Consider the following 12,904-nt stretch of genomic DNA (forward strand, 5'->3'; position numbering starts at 1 on the left):
ATCCTAAAACCACTTCCTGCAACCCTTTCATTTAAGCAACAACAACTTCCCCTATCATACTCCATTTCCTTCCATCTGCGAGTTGGTATTCAACACCACAGACCCAATCAACCACATCAGCAACCTGAACCCTTTGAGTCAAACACACAACATATCAACAGAATAAACAACCAACACTCCATAGATCAACAGATTACCCATAACTGGTGGATCCAAGCAAAAGTTCAGGAGGTAGATACCATAAAGTAACAACTCGACTAGTTAATGGTTGAATGTGCCCGACACTAAGAAAATTTTCCAGGCCAAAATCAGCTATCTTCAGAGCTCCATCATCACTAACAAGAAGGTTGGATCCCTTGATATCTTTGTGCATTATACCTCTTGAATGACAGTGTTCAAGGCCAGATAGCAGTTGATGCATATAGCATTTAACCTACACAACATGAACAAATCAAACCTTTTAACATTGGTAATTCCCGAATACTAGAACACACATCCAGAGTTCCATATATACGAACATGTGATTCACTGAACTTGATGTCAGGACAAGATGATAAACCAGCAATATCATGTTCCGTGTACTCGAAAACAAGATATACACTAGTTGACAGTCTAGAAGTAATTAGTCCCTCCAGTTTGCGGAGAATCATTATTTCCCGCGACATAAATCTCACACTTTCTGGCTCAAAGTTATCGAACCGAACTTTCTTTAAGGCAAGCATCCTCCCAGTTGCAAGCTCTCGTGCTCAGAAAACACTGTTGTATGTACCTTGTCCAATCTAAAGATACAGTCAGAAAATTGCAGTATTCACATAATTGCAGCACATGAACAAATACAAAAATACCTTGTCGACGTACTAATCCACTTCAACATTCCGATGTATAACGACACAAATTAGACCAGAAATGAGCAATTCAAGAACAATAAAAAATCGTAGCAAAATAACAAAAGAAGAAGAAAAAACCCTTACCTTTTCCAATTTCTCGAAACTTTCATCACGAAGAGGAATCCAACCATGAATAGCTTCACGAGCAACAACACTAAGCCAAGAAGGCCAACCAGCAACAACTTGTTCACCAAACCCAACAGGTCTTCTGAGATTAACATCACCAATTTCTTGTTTGATTCTGCTCTTATCGACAGACCCAATTCCCTTCATGTTCTTCGTTTGGAGATTCAAATCGAAACCCTGATTTCATCAATTTCTTCTTCATCTCTGAGATTAACAGCAACAGGTCTTCTTAAACAGCACCAAACCCAACTTTACATCTGTCTTTATCTGTATTCTTGAATCAAATCCAGCCACAGCTCAGCATCAGAACATAAACCCTAATTTCTTCATTGTTTCTCGATTTCAATAAATTCTAGCAACAGTTTTTTGCTGATTCTTCCTCTCTATGCTCTATGAACATCATCTCAAATCTTATTTCCTTCTCAATTTCTCAATCAGCGTCTCGATCTGGTCTCTCGGATTTAACAGCAGCGGCTGCTGCTTTCTCTTTCTTTTCTCAGTTTTAGGGAAATGAATGAACTAATGATTGAGAGAAAACGTCTCTCGAATTCTTCATCTCTTGAATCAGCGTCGTTCTTCTCGTGGAGATCCATTGTTGCTGCTGGTGATGAAGGTGGTGGGAGAAGGAGACGGAAGAAAGAAGAAATCAGAGAAGAAGAAGAAGAAGAAGAAAAAAAGATAAAAGGGTACATTTGGGTTTTTTTAAATAAAAAAAGTTAAATTTGCTCATTATCATTTGACTTGAAATTTTTGTCCCAGTTTTATTTGAAATGGTTTTTATTTGGTAAAAATAATATAACCGGTTTTTTCTTATCACTAGTTTGTTCACCTAGGGGTTTTGTCACTAGTTTTGTATATTTAATGCCATTGATAACATGAGCAAGTGTTTCGGACAAGAATCTGAGCATTGTATTGAAACCCATAGCCGAATAAGAAGAATGTTAAAGAGGGGTTTATAGAATCGTTGTATATAATGTTTAAGATAATAGAATGAAAAGAATTCCACTTATTTTTATATGGATTTTCGGCAAAGAAATTCTCCACTTGCTGTTAATGAATAAGGAGAACGAGAATGACATTTGAAGAAGTGGTAGAACATAATGAATAGAAGCAATGGTAATAAAAAAATAAATACATGAAGATCTTCTGCAAATTCTGTATCTCTTTTGATATTAGTGATACAGCTGGGGACGATATTTGAAGATCAACACGATGTATACAATCAGATAAAGGAAAATCAAGATGACATAATGGAAGATCATGTAAAGGCATTAGAAAGTGATTTTCGTAAATATTCGCTAATCAATTATTAATGGTGGTTGCCCAAACATAGGCACATACTGGACAGATAAGCTTATTTTGCCGTAGAAAAAAAGTCATTGAATGTTCGAAAGCGAACATCCGCCACCCAAAACATGAGAAACATGCTCCGTCGACAAAGATGGTTGTTGTTCTAAGTTTTACCAAAAAAAAAAAATAAGTAGAAAGTTGGCATTTACATGGGACACCATCTCCTAATATTAATTTGGATCCTGAGGAGAAGAACTAATCTTATTGATTTAAAACCGTGTTACACTAGGGAATGTGATGACTCGAAGATCCAAGAAAAATTACATCACAAAAGAAATCTGGACAGATTGTAAGATCAGCATCCACGAAGCTGTATCGTTTGGTTGTATGTAGACATGGGAAATATTTGAAAAGTCAAACAATTAATGCTGTGACACATCATTGCACAAATACGCATAATTGCGGTTGATTTGGGGATTCTTTCGAGCAAAGAGATTGTATTGGACTCCCTCCGTACCATACCACGTGTGTGTATATATATATGTGGAGGGGCAAATTATTTTAAATTAAGAAATTTTTTGGATTTTATAAATTTTTATGTTTTTTTTCTGTTTTACCCTTAATCATATTCCCAATGGCAGAAATATATACTTATTTGGGATGATTTCCAAGCAAATAAATAAGGATAATATAAATAAAAAGTCGTTTTGGAATTTCGGCTCCCCTATATAGTGGTACAAGGCAAAATGAAAATTCCGCCTATATAATAATTACCGAGAGAGTATTAGTTATATTAGTTCGTTTCCATAATTAGAAGAAAAAAAAAAGAAATAGGAAAAAAAGACATAAAAGGAAATCAAATTGCTTTTGTGCTATGACAAAGCTCTCAACCTACTCTCCACCAGTCTACCTGATTGTTTTTTCCTCTTATGTGCTGTACATGCGGAATAAACAAACTTATCTTGCGATAGAAAAAAATAAAAAGTCGTTGGATGTTCGAAAACAAGCTTCCACAGCCCTAAACATGAGAAACATCCTCGTCGTGCTCCACTATGGCTTTCATTTTTAATCGTGTGGGAATTAAATCTGCTAAAGATGGTCGTTGTGAATTAAAACTGCTAAAAGAAAGTAAATACCACCTTCGAAAAAAGTACGTACAAAGTTGCCATTTTTTAAAAAATTTGAGCCAAAAAACTATAATCTTATTGATTTAAACCCGTGTTCCACAAGGGAATGCAATGCCTTGAAAACTACTCCGCGGCAGTAGCTGAGGGTCTATGAAGCTGTAGGCATGGGAAGTCTGAATTCTGGATTCATACAATTATTAGCAGTTGATTTGGATCGTATTAAATTAATTTAGTTATATCAGTGTGTCTCCATTATTAAAATAAAAAATTATTAGTGCGTCCAACGTGATTAATAAAAAATAAATATAAGATATGTTTTACATGGCAAGATCATCCATGGGAATTGAAATATCAAAGAGGATTAATAAAATCCATTTAATTGTTTCATTTTTGCCGTTGCAGTGACAAAGATGAATTCGCAGAAGCTGGCATTTAAGTTAAACTATTTTATTTTTTCCAATTACGTTATCATTTGCTCTATTATATGAAGAGAACCTCTGAAGCCAATTAATGACAATATTTTCTCATCTTCATATCTTGTTTAACAAAGCATACCAAGATCAAATTAGTTGAAGAGGTTGAAAGAGTGCGAGATGGGGAAAGATATGCAGAAGCAACACAACGACCATGATGATGATGGTTCATTTAAACTAGTCGGTCATGCGAATTTCATAAGAAAAAATCCAAAATCTGATCGATTTCCAGTCAAATGTTTTCACCACCTCGAGTTTTGGTGTGCTGATGGAATCAATGTGGCTCAACGATTTTCTTACGGACTTGGCATGCCGATTACAGCAAAATCTGATCTTTCCACGGGGAATATGGTGCATGCATCTTATCTTCTCCATTCAGGTGATCTAAACATCCTTTTCACTGCTCCTTACCCTCCTTCAGTAGCTCAAATGCTAATTCACACTATTAGTAGCACTGCCACCATCCCCACCTTTAATAGTTCAACGGCATACGCTTTTTCCATTGCACATGGTCTCGGTGTCCGAGCAATTGGCATAGAAGTCGAAGATGCAGAATCTGCCTTCAATATCAGCGTTTGTTATGGTGCCAGACCGTCACATCCTCCTGTGGAAATCAATAATGATATAATCATCTCAGAGGTTGAACTTTATGGGGATGCTATACTGCGCTTTATAAGCTTTAAAAACTCAAATCCTGGTGTCAATTTCCTACCAGGATTCAAAGGTGCGCTTTGTAGGCTTTTTAAGGTGTTTATTTGTGTTTATTGTCACATGTCTTACATACCTTTATTTATGTTTTCTTATTCTCTAGATATAAATGATGAGGAACCGCTGGCTTCTAAAGACTTGGAGGATTTGGGGATACGAGGCTTGGATCATGTAGCAGGAAACGTAGTGAATTTGGCTGAAGCTATTAGTTATGTAAAAATGTTTTCTGGGTTTCACGAGTTCGCTCAGTTTACCATAGATGACATAGCAGGAGTAATTGAGAGCGGTATGAATTCAACGGTACTGGCGAATAACGAAATATCAGTGTTGCTAACAATAACGGAACCGGTTCATGGGACCGAAAGAAAGAGTCAAATTCAGGCATATCTGGAACACAACCAAGGTGAAGGAATAGCACACATGGCATTTACTAGTAAGGATATTTTTACGACATTGAAAGAGATGAAAAAAAGAAGTCGTCATGGGTTTGAATTCATGCCGCCGCCACCAACAACCTATTATAAAAATTTGAAGCAAAGAATTGGAGATAATGTTTTGAAAGATGAGCAGATAAAAGAATGTGAAGAGTTTGGGATTTTAGTAGATAAAGATGATCAAGGTGTTCTACTTCAAATCTTTACCAAGCCTGTGGGTGATAGGTACGCACGCAAACAACATAATGCATGTATATGTGATATCATTGTCTAGCGTCTTTCAGCATTGCATTAGCCTAAATTTTGATATCATGACCTTTTCAGGCCAACAGTACTGCTAGAGATAATACAACGGATTGGATGCATGGAGAAAAATAAAGAAGGTAATACTGTTCAGAGAGGAGGATGTGGAGGATTTGGGAAAGGAAACATCTCAGCTCTTGTTAAATCTGTCGAAGAATACGAAAAGAACACTTTTCACGACTCACAATAAGTACAACCATAGAAGCTAATCTATCAGACGATATATTGATATGGATTGAATTCGGAAACCGAGTTGAAGTGTAAACCACTATCCAAATGATCAAGTTCCCTATTCTGAAAGATAAATAAGGTGTAGTAGTATCGAAGACAAGTATGAATCGCCATTATTTATTAACAAAATTGAAATAGATAGAGCTGAGTTGATCCGGCCCCTACGACAATGTGTCGAGTATCTGTGTTGGCGTTACCAACCAATTTGTGTAGTCTTCCGACCTCGCCTGCAAAATCTGACTCCAGGAACCAAACATACATTGCTTATGTCGGAGAAATAGCTCAACGATGGATCACCAAGATCAAGATTTAATGATGACAGAATATGGGTGGTTATTCACATCAATATCCTCAGCCAGCGCAGCAGGAGATGCATTATCTCCAGTACCCCAAACAAGACAATAATTATCATTTCCTCCTCTTTCTTGTGAATTTTCATCTTCTCCTATCTTGATTTATCTTAAATTCCTGCTCTCATCAAGCAGCAATCTTATAACAAGATAATATCCCTACTTCGCCTGACTTTAACTAAATTTTCTTGGTAAAAAACCTGGAAAGGTAAAATTCTCATCTCCTAGATTACATTTGTTTATTTAGATGTTTAAAAAACCTATATTTTTGATCCGACATGTATTGCGTACATCACTATTCATTCTGTAAAAACAAGGAAAAATCAATAATAAGCCACTCAAGTGAAACATCCACCAGCACACCAATACGGTACCAACTACAATTAGCAGATAATGATTGAACTCAGTTGAAGGAGAAAACTGTTTCATTTTAGGCCTTTGTATCTTATGAAATATATGAAAACTCGAGAATGATATAGTCTTCTCAGGTGCTCAATTCTGCACAGAAATATGTACGAAACTCCATCTAGACCATGGATTGTGCTTCCTATTCTAGCGCCAACGTCTTCCGCCAAATACTAATGCTGCAAAACAGGGGTAATCGAGTAGGTCACTCAATTGACAGTGAACCTTAATGCCTAGACAGAATGATGATGTAGAAGAACAGATTGAATTAAACCAATCAGTCAGCAGCAAGTTTTAGTATAGATTACCTCTTGAAACAGTCTTCTTTAGATCAAATGTAACATGTATCTTTCACTCGGCGCCTTACAAAATGCCTGTGTGTCACGGAAGTCTGTCGTGATCAAAGTTGAAATCACACATCAATGCTTCTATACACCGTTCAAAACTATCAAGTGTTCTGTTGAAATGTTAAGTTATGCATCTTCTAACGGTTAATAAAATGCAAACTGAATTAAGCTAATATTGACTACCAGGCATAAGTTGCACTCTGCAACAGCATGTTTTGGTTTGAGTAATTGAGATGGTCTCTTAAAAACGCAAATGTTCATGTTGAGAAGCATACTGATGTTAACCAAATGAACAATCTAGCGTAATCAGACAGCATTCAGATTTTTCATGTGAACCTAAGCGCAAAAAAATTCTGAGCACAAAGAGAAGCAGTTAGTAACCTGGTGAATTATCAGTCAGCATGTTTTAAACCACAGCCGCAGAGTAGATTCCTCCAAGAACTGTACACTTCACATACCAGCCAATATCAGTTGTCTGGTCACTAGAAGCATGCAAGATTTCAATCACCACTGCTCGCCGATTGGAAGTTGTTGTGATATTCGGTTGTTATGCCTGCAAACAAACGCAAATTGACAGAACAAAAACTAAGGTAATAGTAATACATAAGAATTACAAAAAACAAAAACAAAAAAAGATCAGCCAGTCCTTCAAATCTCGGCTAGATAGGAACTAGTTAAAGTAAGACACCTGAATGATAAGTTGAACAGAGAAGAACTCGTCAGTGTGATTCAAATGCCTCGGAATGATGTCATGGTCGGACTCTAGCTGCAACAACATCTGACTGCTTTAGGAAATGTCAATTGGTGTGCCTTCTTGCTAACTGGTACCTCGTGATCAGACATCTTCGTATCCTCTCAAATGAAGCTAGAAACACAAAAGAAAGTTGGATAAGAGTAACTCCAACTCTCCAACCAATGAAAACCAATAAATTTACTAGCAAAGAATTCACTATAGATAGTACTCTAAAAGAGACTGTATGATTCCATTTCATCAATCTCACTCTTGAAACTTAGTACAGACTAAGACTAAGTTAAAACAAAAAACAAAAAAAAAATCAATTCATTATAACTAGTCTCAACTCTTAGCAAATCTATGCAAAGTGGAAAGGAAGGCCAGAACATCTACAACTTTAAGATTTCAAGTAGTATTCATATATTGGTACCTCCACTTGTGTAGTTGGGAGATGTTAGGAAGCACTGGCACAAGACCCCGACCCAACAGTAGCAATTTGATCTCAATGATCATACTTTCAACATAATTCAGTTCTCCGTTTCATGTAATTCCACAATATATAGGCTGAGTTTATAAAACGGGGTGGTAGAAAAGGGAAATTTGAAGAGATTATACAAATGGACTGGACAAGTAAGGTACAGTGACACAGAAGAACGTGATACAATGTATTTTCTACTTTTACATGGTTCTACTTCTAGCAATTCAGGTGACCCACTCAAAGTCATCAGAGGTTGAAAATTCTATAATTTACTGGTGAAAGAAAGGAAAACTTTCAGCAAGTAGCCAATAGTTGAAAGCAAGAGTAACTCAGGCATGAAAGACATTATATTATCAAGCTAACCATAGAGTTTCAATGCTGAGGATAACTAATAAGGAGATAATACCCATCATCTAGATGCATATGTAATTCTAACCCACCTATAATTTCAGTTAACTCGGATAACTAGTCTCATCTATCAGAAAAACAGTGTCACTGTTCACCAAGAGGTAACTATAAATTATGCAACAATTTAATATAACTGAAGATAGTTATCGTATATGGTAAACAACAAAAGAGAATTTTGGACGCGGACTCTTATATGCGACAAGGAACAAGCTCGTCTGAACGTTGACATTCTTCCTTGACCAGATCATTGTTTAACAGCAGGGCGACATGAAACGATAACAAGTTGAACACAACAAACTCTCATAAAAAAGCCAATAACAGAAAGGATATATGACTAGAGGGGTATCTGCAAAGAACTTATGTACCTCCAAAATTCGAATCAATCAAACGATTCTTATATAAATGAACAAGTAAACCTTATACTCGATCTTACACCTGCCAAGGCATTAATGTCGGCTTAAAACAAAATTAACATCCTTGGTGACAATATTTTGACGGTTAGCTAGGGAAGAATAACAAAATGAAGGGGAAGCCTCAAAAAACCTAAACAGTTCCTCAAACTCCACTAACTGATATTTTAAAAAGCTTTTGGTAAGATTCGCATCCTTTTGAATGTCAAGGCAGGCCGTTGCAGGTATTCTATATTCTAGGGGACAAACTAACTATACATTTGGTAAACCTTAACAAATAAAAAAAAAATATTTCATTACTACCAAAAACCACAGATTGGAAAAACATCATATCTCTAAACCAAATTAAATGAAGGCGTTAAAATTGACCCCTGATTCGAATACTTTCTTTCGATCCAACTCAATGAGGATGAGCATTCACCTAATATGTAGCCAGCAATAAACATGACCCATCTCTCAGAATCACAAAAAATCTACACTCCCTAGGTAAAACACAATGCCTACTACTCCTCTACTCCAAAAGTTCGCTCCCATATTTCATTTGTGAGGGTCAATCTCAAAGTACTAAAAGGCTGTGACGATGACCCTGAGTGAGGGTTTTGCTGGTGCAAGGTTCTACAAACTAATTCTTCAGTTTCTATAGAATTCAGGCAACTTGCAGTACCTAAACAGACTTCTAGGTTTTCTACTACCCTTCTTGAAGAATGTTGGAAACCGAAAAAATGGATCAAAGGGTCAATGTAGTATCCATCCTACTTTTGTTTTTCAATATTGAATGGCTCTACTGATCTTCCTTGAAAAATCTAAGACTCAAATTCTAAACAGAAATCAAAATACAAACCCTGCTTAATTATGAAGCGTTCTGATCCAGCAAAAAGTAATTTAATTCTAAGTAATACCTTACAAAGAGAAGCAGTTACTAACCTGGTGAATTATCAGTCAGCATGTTTTAAACCACAGCCGCAGAATAGATTCCTCCAAGAACTGGACACTTCACATACCAGTCAAAATCAGTGGTTTGATCACCAGAAGCATGCAAGGTTTCAATCACCACTGCTCGCCGATTGAAACTTGTTGTGCTATTCGGTTGTTGTGCCTGCAAACCAATGCAAATTGAAAGAACAAAAATTAAGGTAATACTTGAGAATTAAAAAGAAGATCAGTCAGTCCTTGAAATCTCGGCTAGATAGGAACTAGTTTAAAGTAAGACACCTGAATGACAAGTTGAACAGAGAAGAACTTGTCAGTGTGATTCAAATGCCTCGGAATTATGTCTCGGTCGGACTCTAGCTGCAACAACATCTGACTGCTTTAAGAAATGTCAATTGCTGTGCCTTCTTGCTACCTGGTTCCTCGTGATCAGATATCTTTGTCTCTCAAATGAAGCTAGAAACACAAAAGAAAGTTGGATAAGAGCAACTCCAAATCTCCAACCAATGTTAACCAAATAAATTCACTAGCAAAGAGGTCACTATAGATAGTACTCATAAAAACAAATTTATGATTCGATTTCATCAACACTCTTGAAACATAGTACAGACTGAGTTAAGAATATTTCACAATTCAGTTCATTATAACTAGTCTCAACTCTTAGTAAGTCTATGGAAAGTGGAAAGGAATGCCAGAACATCTACAGATTTATGATTTCAAGTAGTATTCACATATTTTTACCTCCACTTGTGTAGTTGGGAGCTGTTAGCAAGCACCGGCACAGGACTCTACTGAGTTTCAAGGTTTTCGTGACGATGGTGATCTAAACAACAGCAGCAACAATTCTCTCTACAAGTTGGAATTTGATAAATGCCCTGTTTTCACATCTGAGCTCAGAAAATGAAGATTCCTAACAGCTCAGAGAATGAAGATTTCAAGTAGTTCACATATTCTACAGATCAGAAATGAAGATTCGGAGTATTATCTTGGAGTTATAGGTCTGGAGATTCTTCTCACATAAACACCACACTTGCCAAAATAGTTTTGTCCCGCAAAACTTCTCCAGTTGCTACCAAGAAACATATTCATACTTTCTGCCACGTAAACACCCACCACTACACAGAACTAATATAGTTTTAAAAGGATATTAACTTCGGTATGTTGAGGATGTGTGGGCTGTTAATTTGTTATCAACAAGTAAAACACCTTGGCAGTTTCAACTACAAGAAGTTGATCCTTGAGGAGCGAGTGGACTTTCCTAGACTGCATAAAGTATCTCATCTATCATGATCAGTCAACCCGTATATTATTCTTTTATTCCTCTAATATCAATAGACAAAGAATTTTTTCTAATTACGGTTACAGAAAAGTGTAATTCCACAATATAAAGGCTAGTTTGTAAAACGAGATGGAAGAAAAGGGAGATTCAAAGAGAATATACAAATGCACTGGACAAATAAGGAGATAGTGCCCATCATCTAGATGCATATGTAATTCTAACCCACCTAAATCATTTCAGTTAACTCGGATAACTAGTCTCATCTATTAGAAAAACAGTGTCACTATAGGCCAAGAGGTTCCTATAAATTATGCAACAATTTAATATAACTGAAGATAGTTAGAAGATAGTTATCATATATAGTAAACGACAAAACAGAGTTATGGACACAGACTCTTACATGCGACAAGGAACAAGCTGGTCTGAACGTTGATATTCTTCCTTGACAAGATAATTGTTTAACAGCAGCGCGACATGAAATGATAACAAGTTGGACCCAACAAACTCTGATAAAAAAAGTCATGACAAGAGGCGTATCTGTAAAGGAACTTAAGTACCTTTGAAATTCGAATCAATCAAACGATTCTTATATAAATGAACAGGTAAACCTTATACTCTTACACCTGCCAAGGCATTAATGTCGGTTGACTCGGTTTAAAACAAAATTATCTTCCTTGGTGACTATATTTTGACGGTTAGCTAGAGAAGAATAACAAAATGAAGGGGAAGCCTCAAAATCCTAAACAGTTTCTCAAATTCCACTAACTGACATTTTAAAACGCTTTTGGTAAGATTCGCTTCCTTTTGAATGTCGAGGCAGGCCGTCGCAGATATTCTATATTCTAGGGGACAAACTGACTATACATTTGGTAAACCATGTGTTAAGCAAAATAAAAAAGTATCTCATTACTACCAAAAACCACAGATTGGAAAAGCTTCATATCTCGAAAACTAACTTAAATGAAGCCGTTAATACTGACACCTGACTGGAATACTTTCTTTCGACCCGACTCAATTTGGATGAGCATCCACCTAATATGTAGCTAGCAAGAAACATAACCCATCTCAAAGAATCATAAAAAATCTTCACTCCCTAAGTAAATCACAATGCCTACTACTCCTCTACTCCAAAAGTTTGCTCCCATATTTCATTTGTGAGGGTCGATCTCAAAGTACTAGAAGGCTGTGACGATGACCCTGGGTGACGGTTTTGCTGGTGCGAGGTTCTCCAAACTAATTCTTCAGTTTCTACCTATAGAGTTGAAGCAACTTGCAGTACCTAAACAGACTTCTAGGGTTTCTACTACCCTTCTTGAAGAATGTTGGAAACCAAAAAAATGGATCAAAGGGTCAATGTAGTATCCATCCTACTTTTGTTTTTCAATATTCAATAGCTCTACTGATCTTCCTTGAAAAATCTAAGACTCAAATTTTAAACAGAAATCAGCAGAAAATACAAACACTGGTTAATTATGAAGGGTTTCTCATCCCGCAAACAAAAAATTAATTCGTTAGAAAATAAAGAAAGTAATACCTTCCAATCGATTGCATGGAACAAGCTACGGAAATTATCAACAGCAGGTTGCAATCCAGCGCGAAGTTCACCACTGAATTTCTCAACGAGATCCGACATTAAATCCATGTGTTGATTCATTGCTGATTTCAGCTCTTCCTTGAATTGTGACATTAGACATCACAAATCTCCGTGATGAATGCTACCACTCTGGAATTTTTGGAGCAATAGAATTCTCTACCCAAACACTTGAATGACTTCATATCACAAATCCAAAGATTTCTAAGACATGGAAAAGAGGGAAAGGCAGTAAGAAGAAACTAACAGTCAAAGACCTGAGACCTGTATAAATCGGGGGCAAATGTCAAAGCGATTACACTTTGGTTACTTACATCGATGGGATACACAAATGTGGGCCTCTCTTTGATTCTTTGTTGGGTTATTTTCGGATTTTAGCCCACAAGCATGGTTT

At 36.5% G+C, this 12,904-nt stretch overlaps 2 protein-coding genes and 1 long non-coding RNA gene across 4 annotated transcripts; 1 reads left to right on the forward strand and 2 right to left on the reverse strand.

The window, feature by feature from the left end:
• Positions 1–31: 31 nt before the first annotated feature.
• Positions 32–1,160, reverse strand: LOC113352207 (protein IMPAIRED IN BABA-INDUCED STERILITY 1-like). Its single transcript, XM_026596053.1, has 3 exons — positions 972–1,160; positions 240–433; positions 32–131 (listed from the first exon to the last, which is right to left on the reverse strand). Exons 1-3 carry the CDS (start codon positions 1,158–1,160, stop codon positions 32–34), a joined length of 483 nt encoding a protein of 160 aa, XP_026451838.1.
• A 2,674-nt stretch (positions 1,161–3,834) lies between these two features.
• LOC113349428 (4-hydroxyphenylpyruvate dioxygenase-like) lies at positions 3,835–5,849 on the forward strand. Its single transcript, XM_026593406.1, has 3 exons — positions 3,835–4,627; positions 4,715–5,270; positions 5,370–5,849. The coding sequence occupies exons 1-3, from the start codon at positions 4,024–4,026 to the stop codon at positions 5,536–5,538; spliced, it is 1,329 nt and encodes a 442-aa protein (XP_026449191.1). The 5' UTR covers positions 3,835–4,023; the 3' UTR covers positions 5,539–5,849.
• Positions 5,850–6,392: 543 nt separating this feature from the next.
• LOC113349429 lies at positions 6,393–12,664 on the reverse strand. Of its 2 annotated transcripts, XR_003360171.1 has the most exons (8): positions 12,454–12,664; positions 10,382–10,515; positions 9,923–10,096; positions 9,635–9,806; positions 7,370–7,546; positions 7,063–7,234; positions 6,643–6,725; positions 6,393–6,513 (listed from the first exon to the last, which is right to left on the reverse strand). It is a non-coding gene; the product is annotated as an uncharacterized LOC113349429 (long non-coding RNA). The 2 variants fall into 2 exon arrangements; XR_003360170.1 differs by lacking the exon at positions 10,382–10,515.
• Positions 12,665–12,904: the final 240 nt, after the last annotated feature.

Source organism: Papaver somniferum, chromosome 2 (genome assembly GCF_003573695.1).
Source record: "Papaver somniferum cultivar HN1 chromosome 2, ASM357369v1, whole genome shotgun sequence".
Lineage (NCBI taxonomy): Eukaryota > Viridiplantae > Streptophyta > Magnoliopsida > Ranunculales > Papaveraceae > Papaver > Papaver somniferum.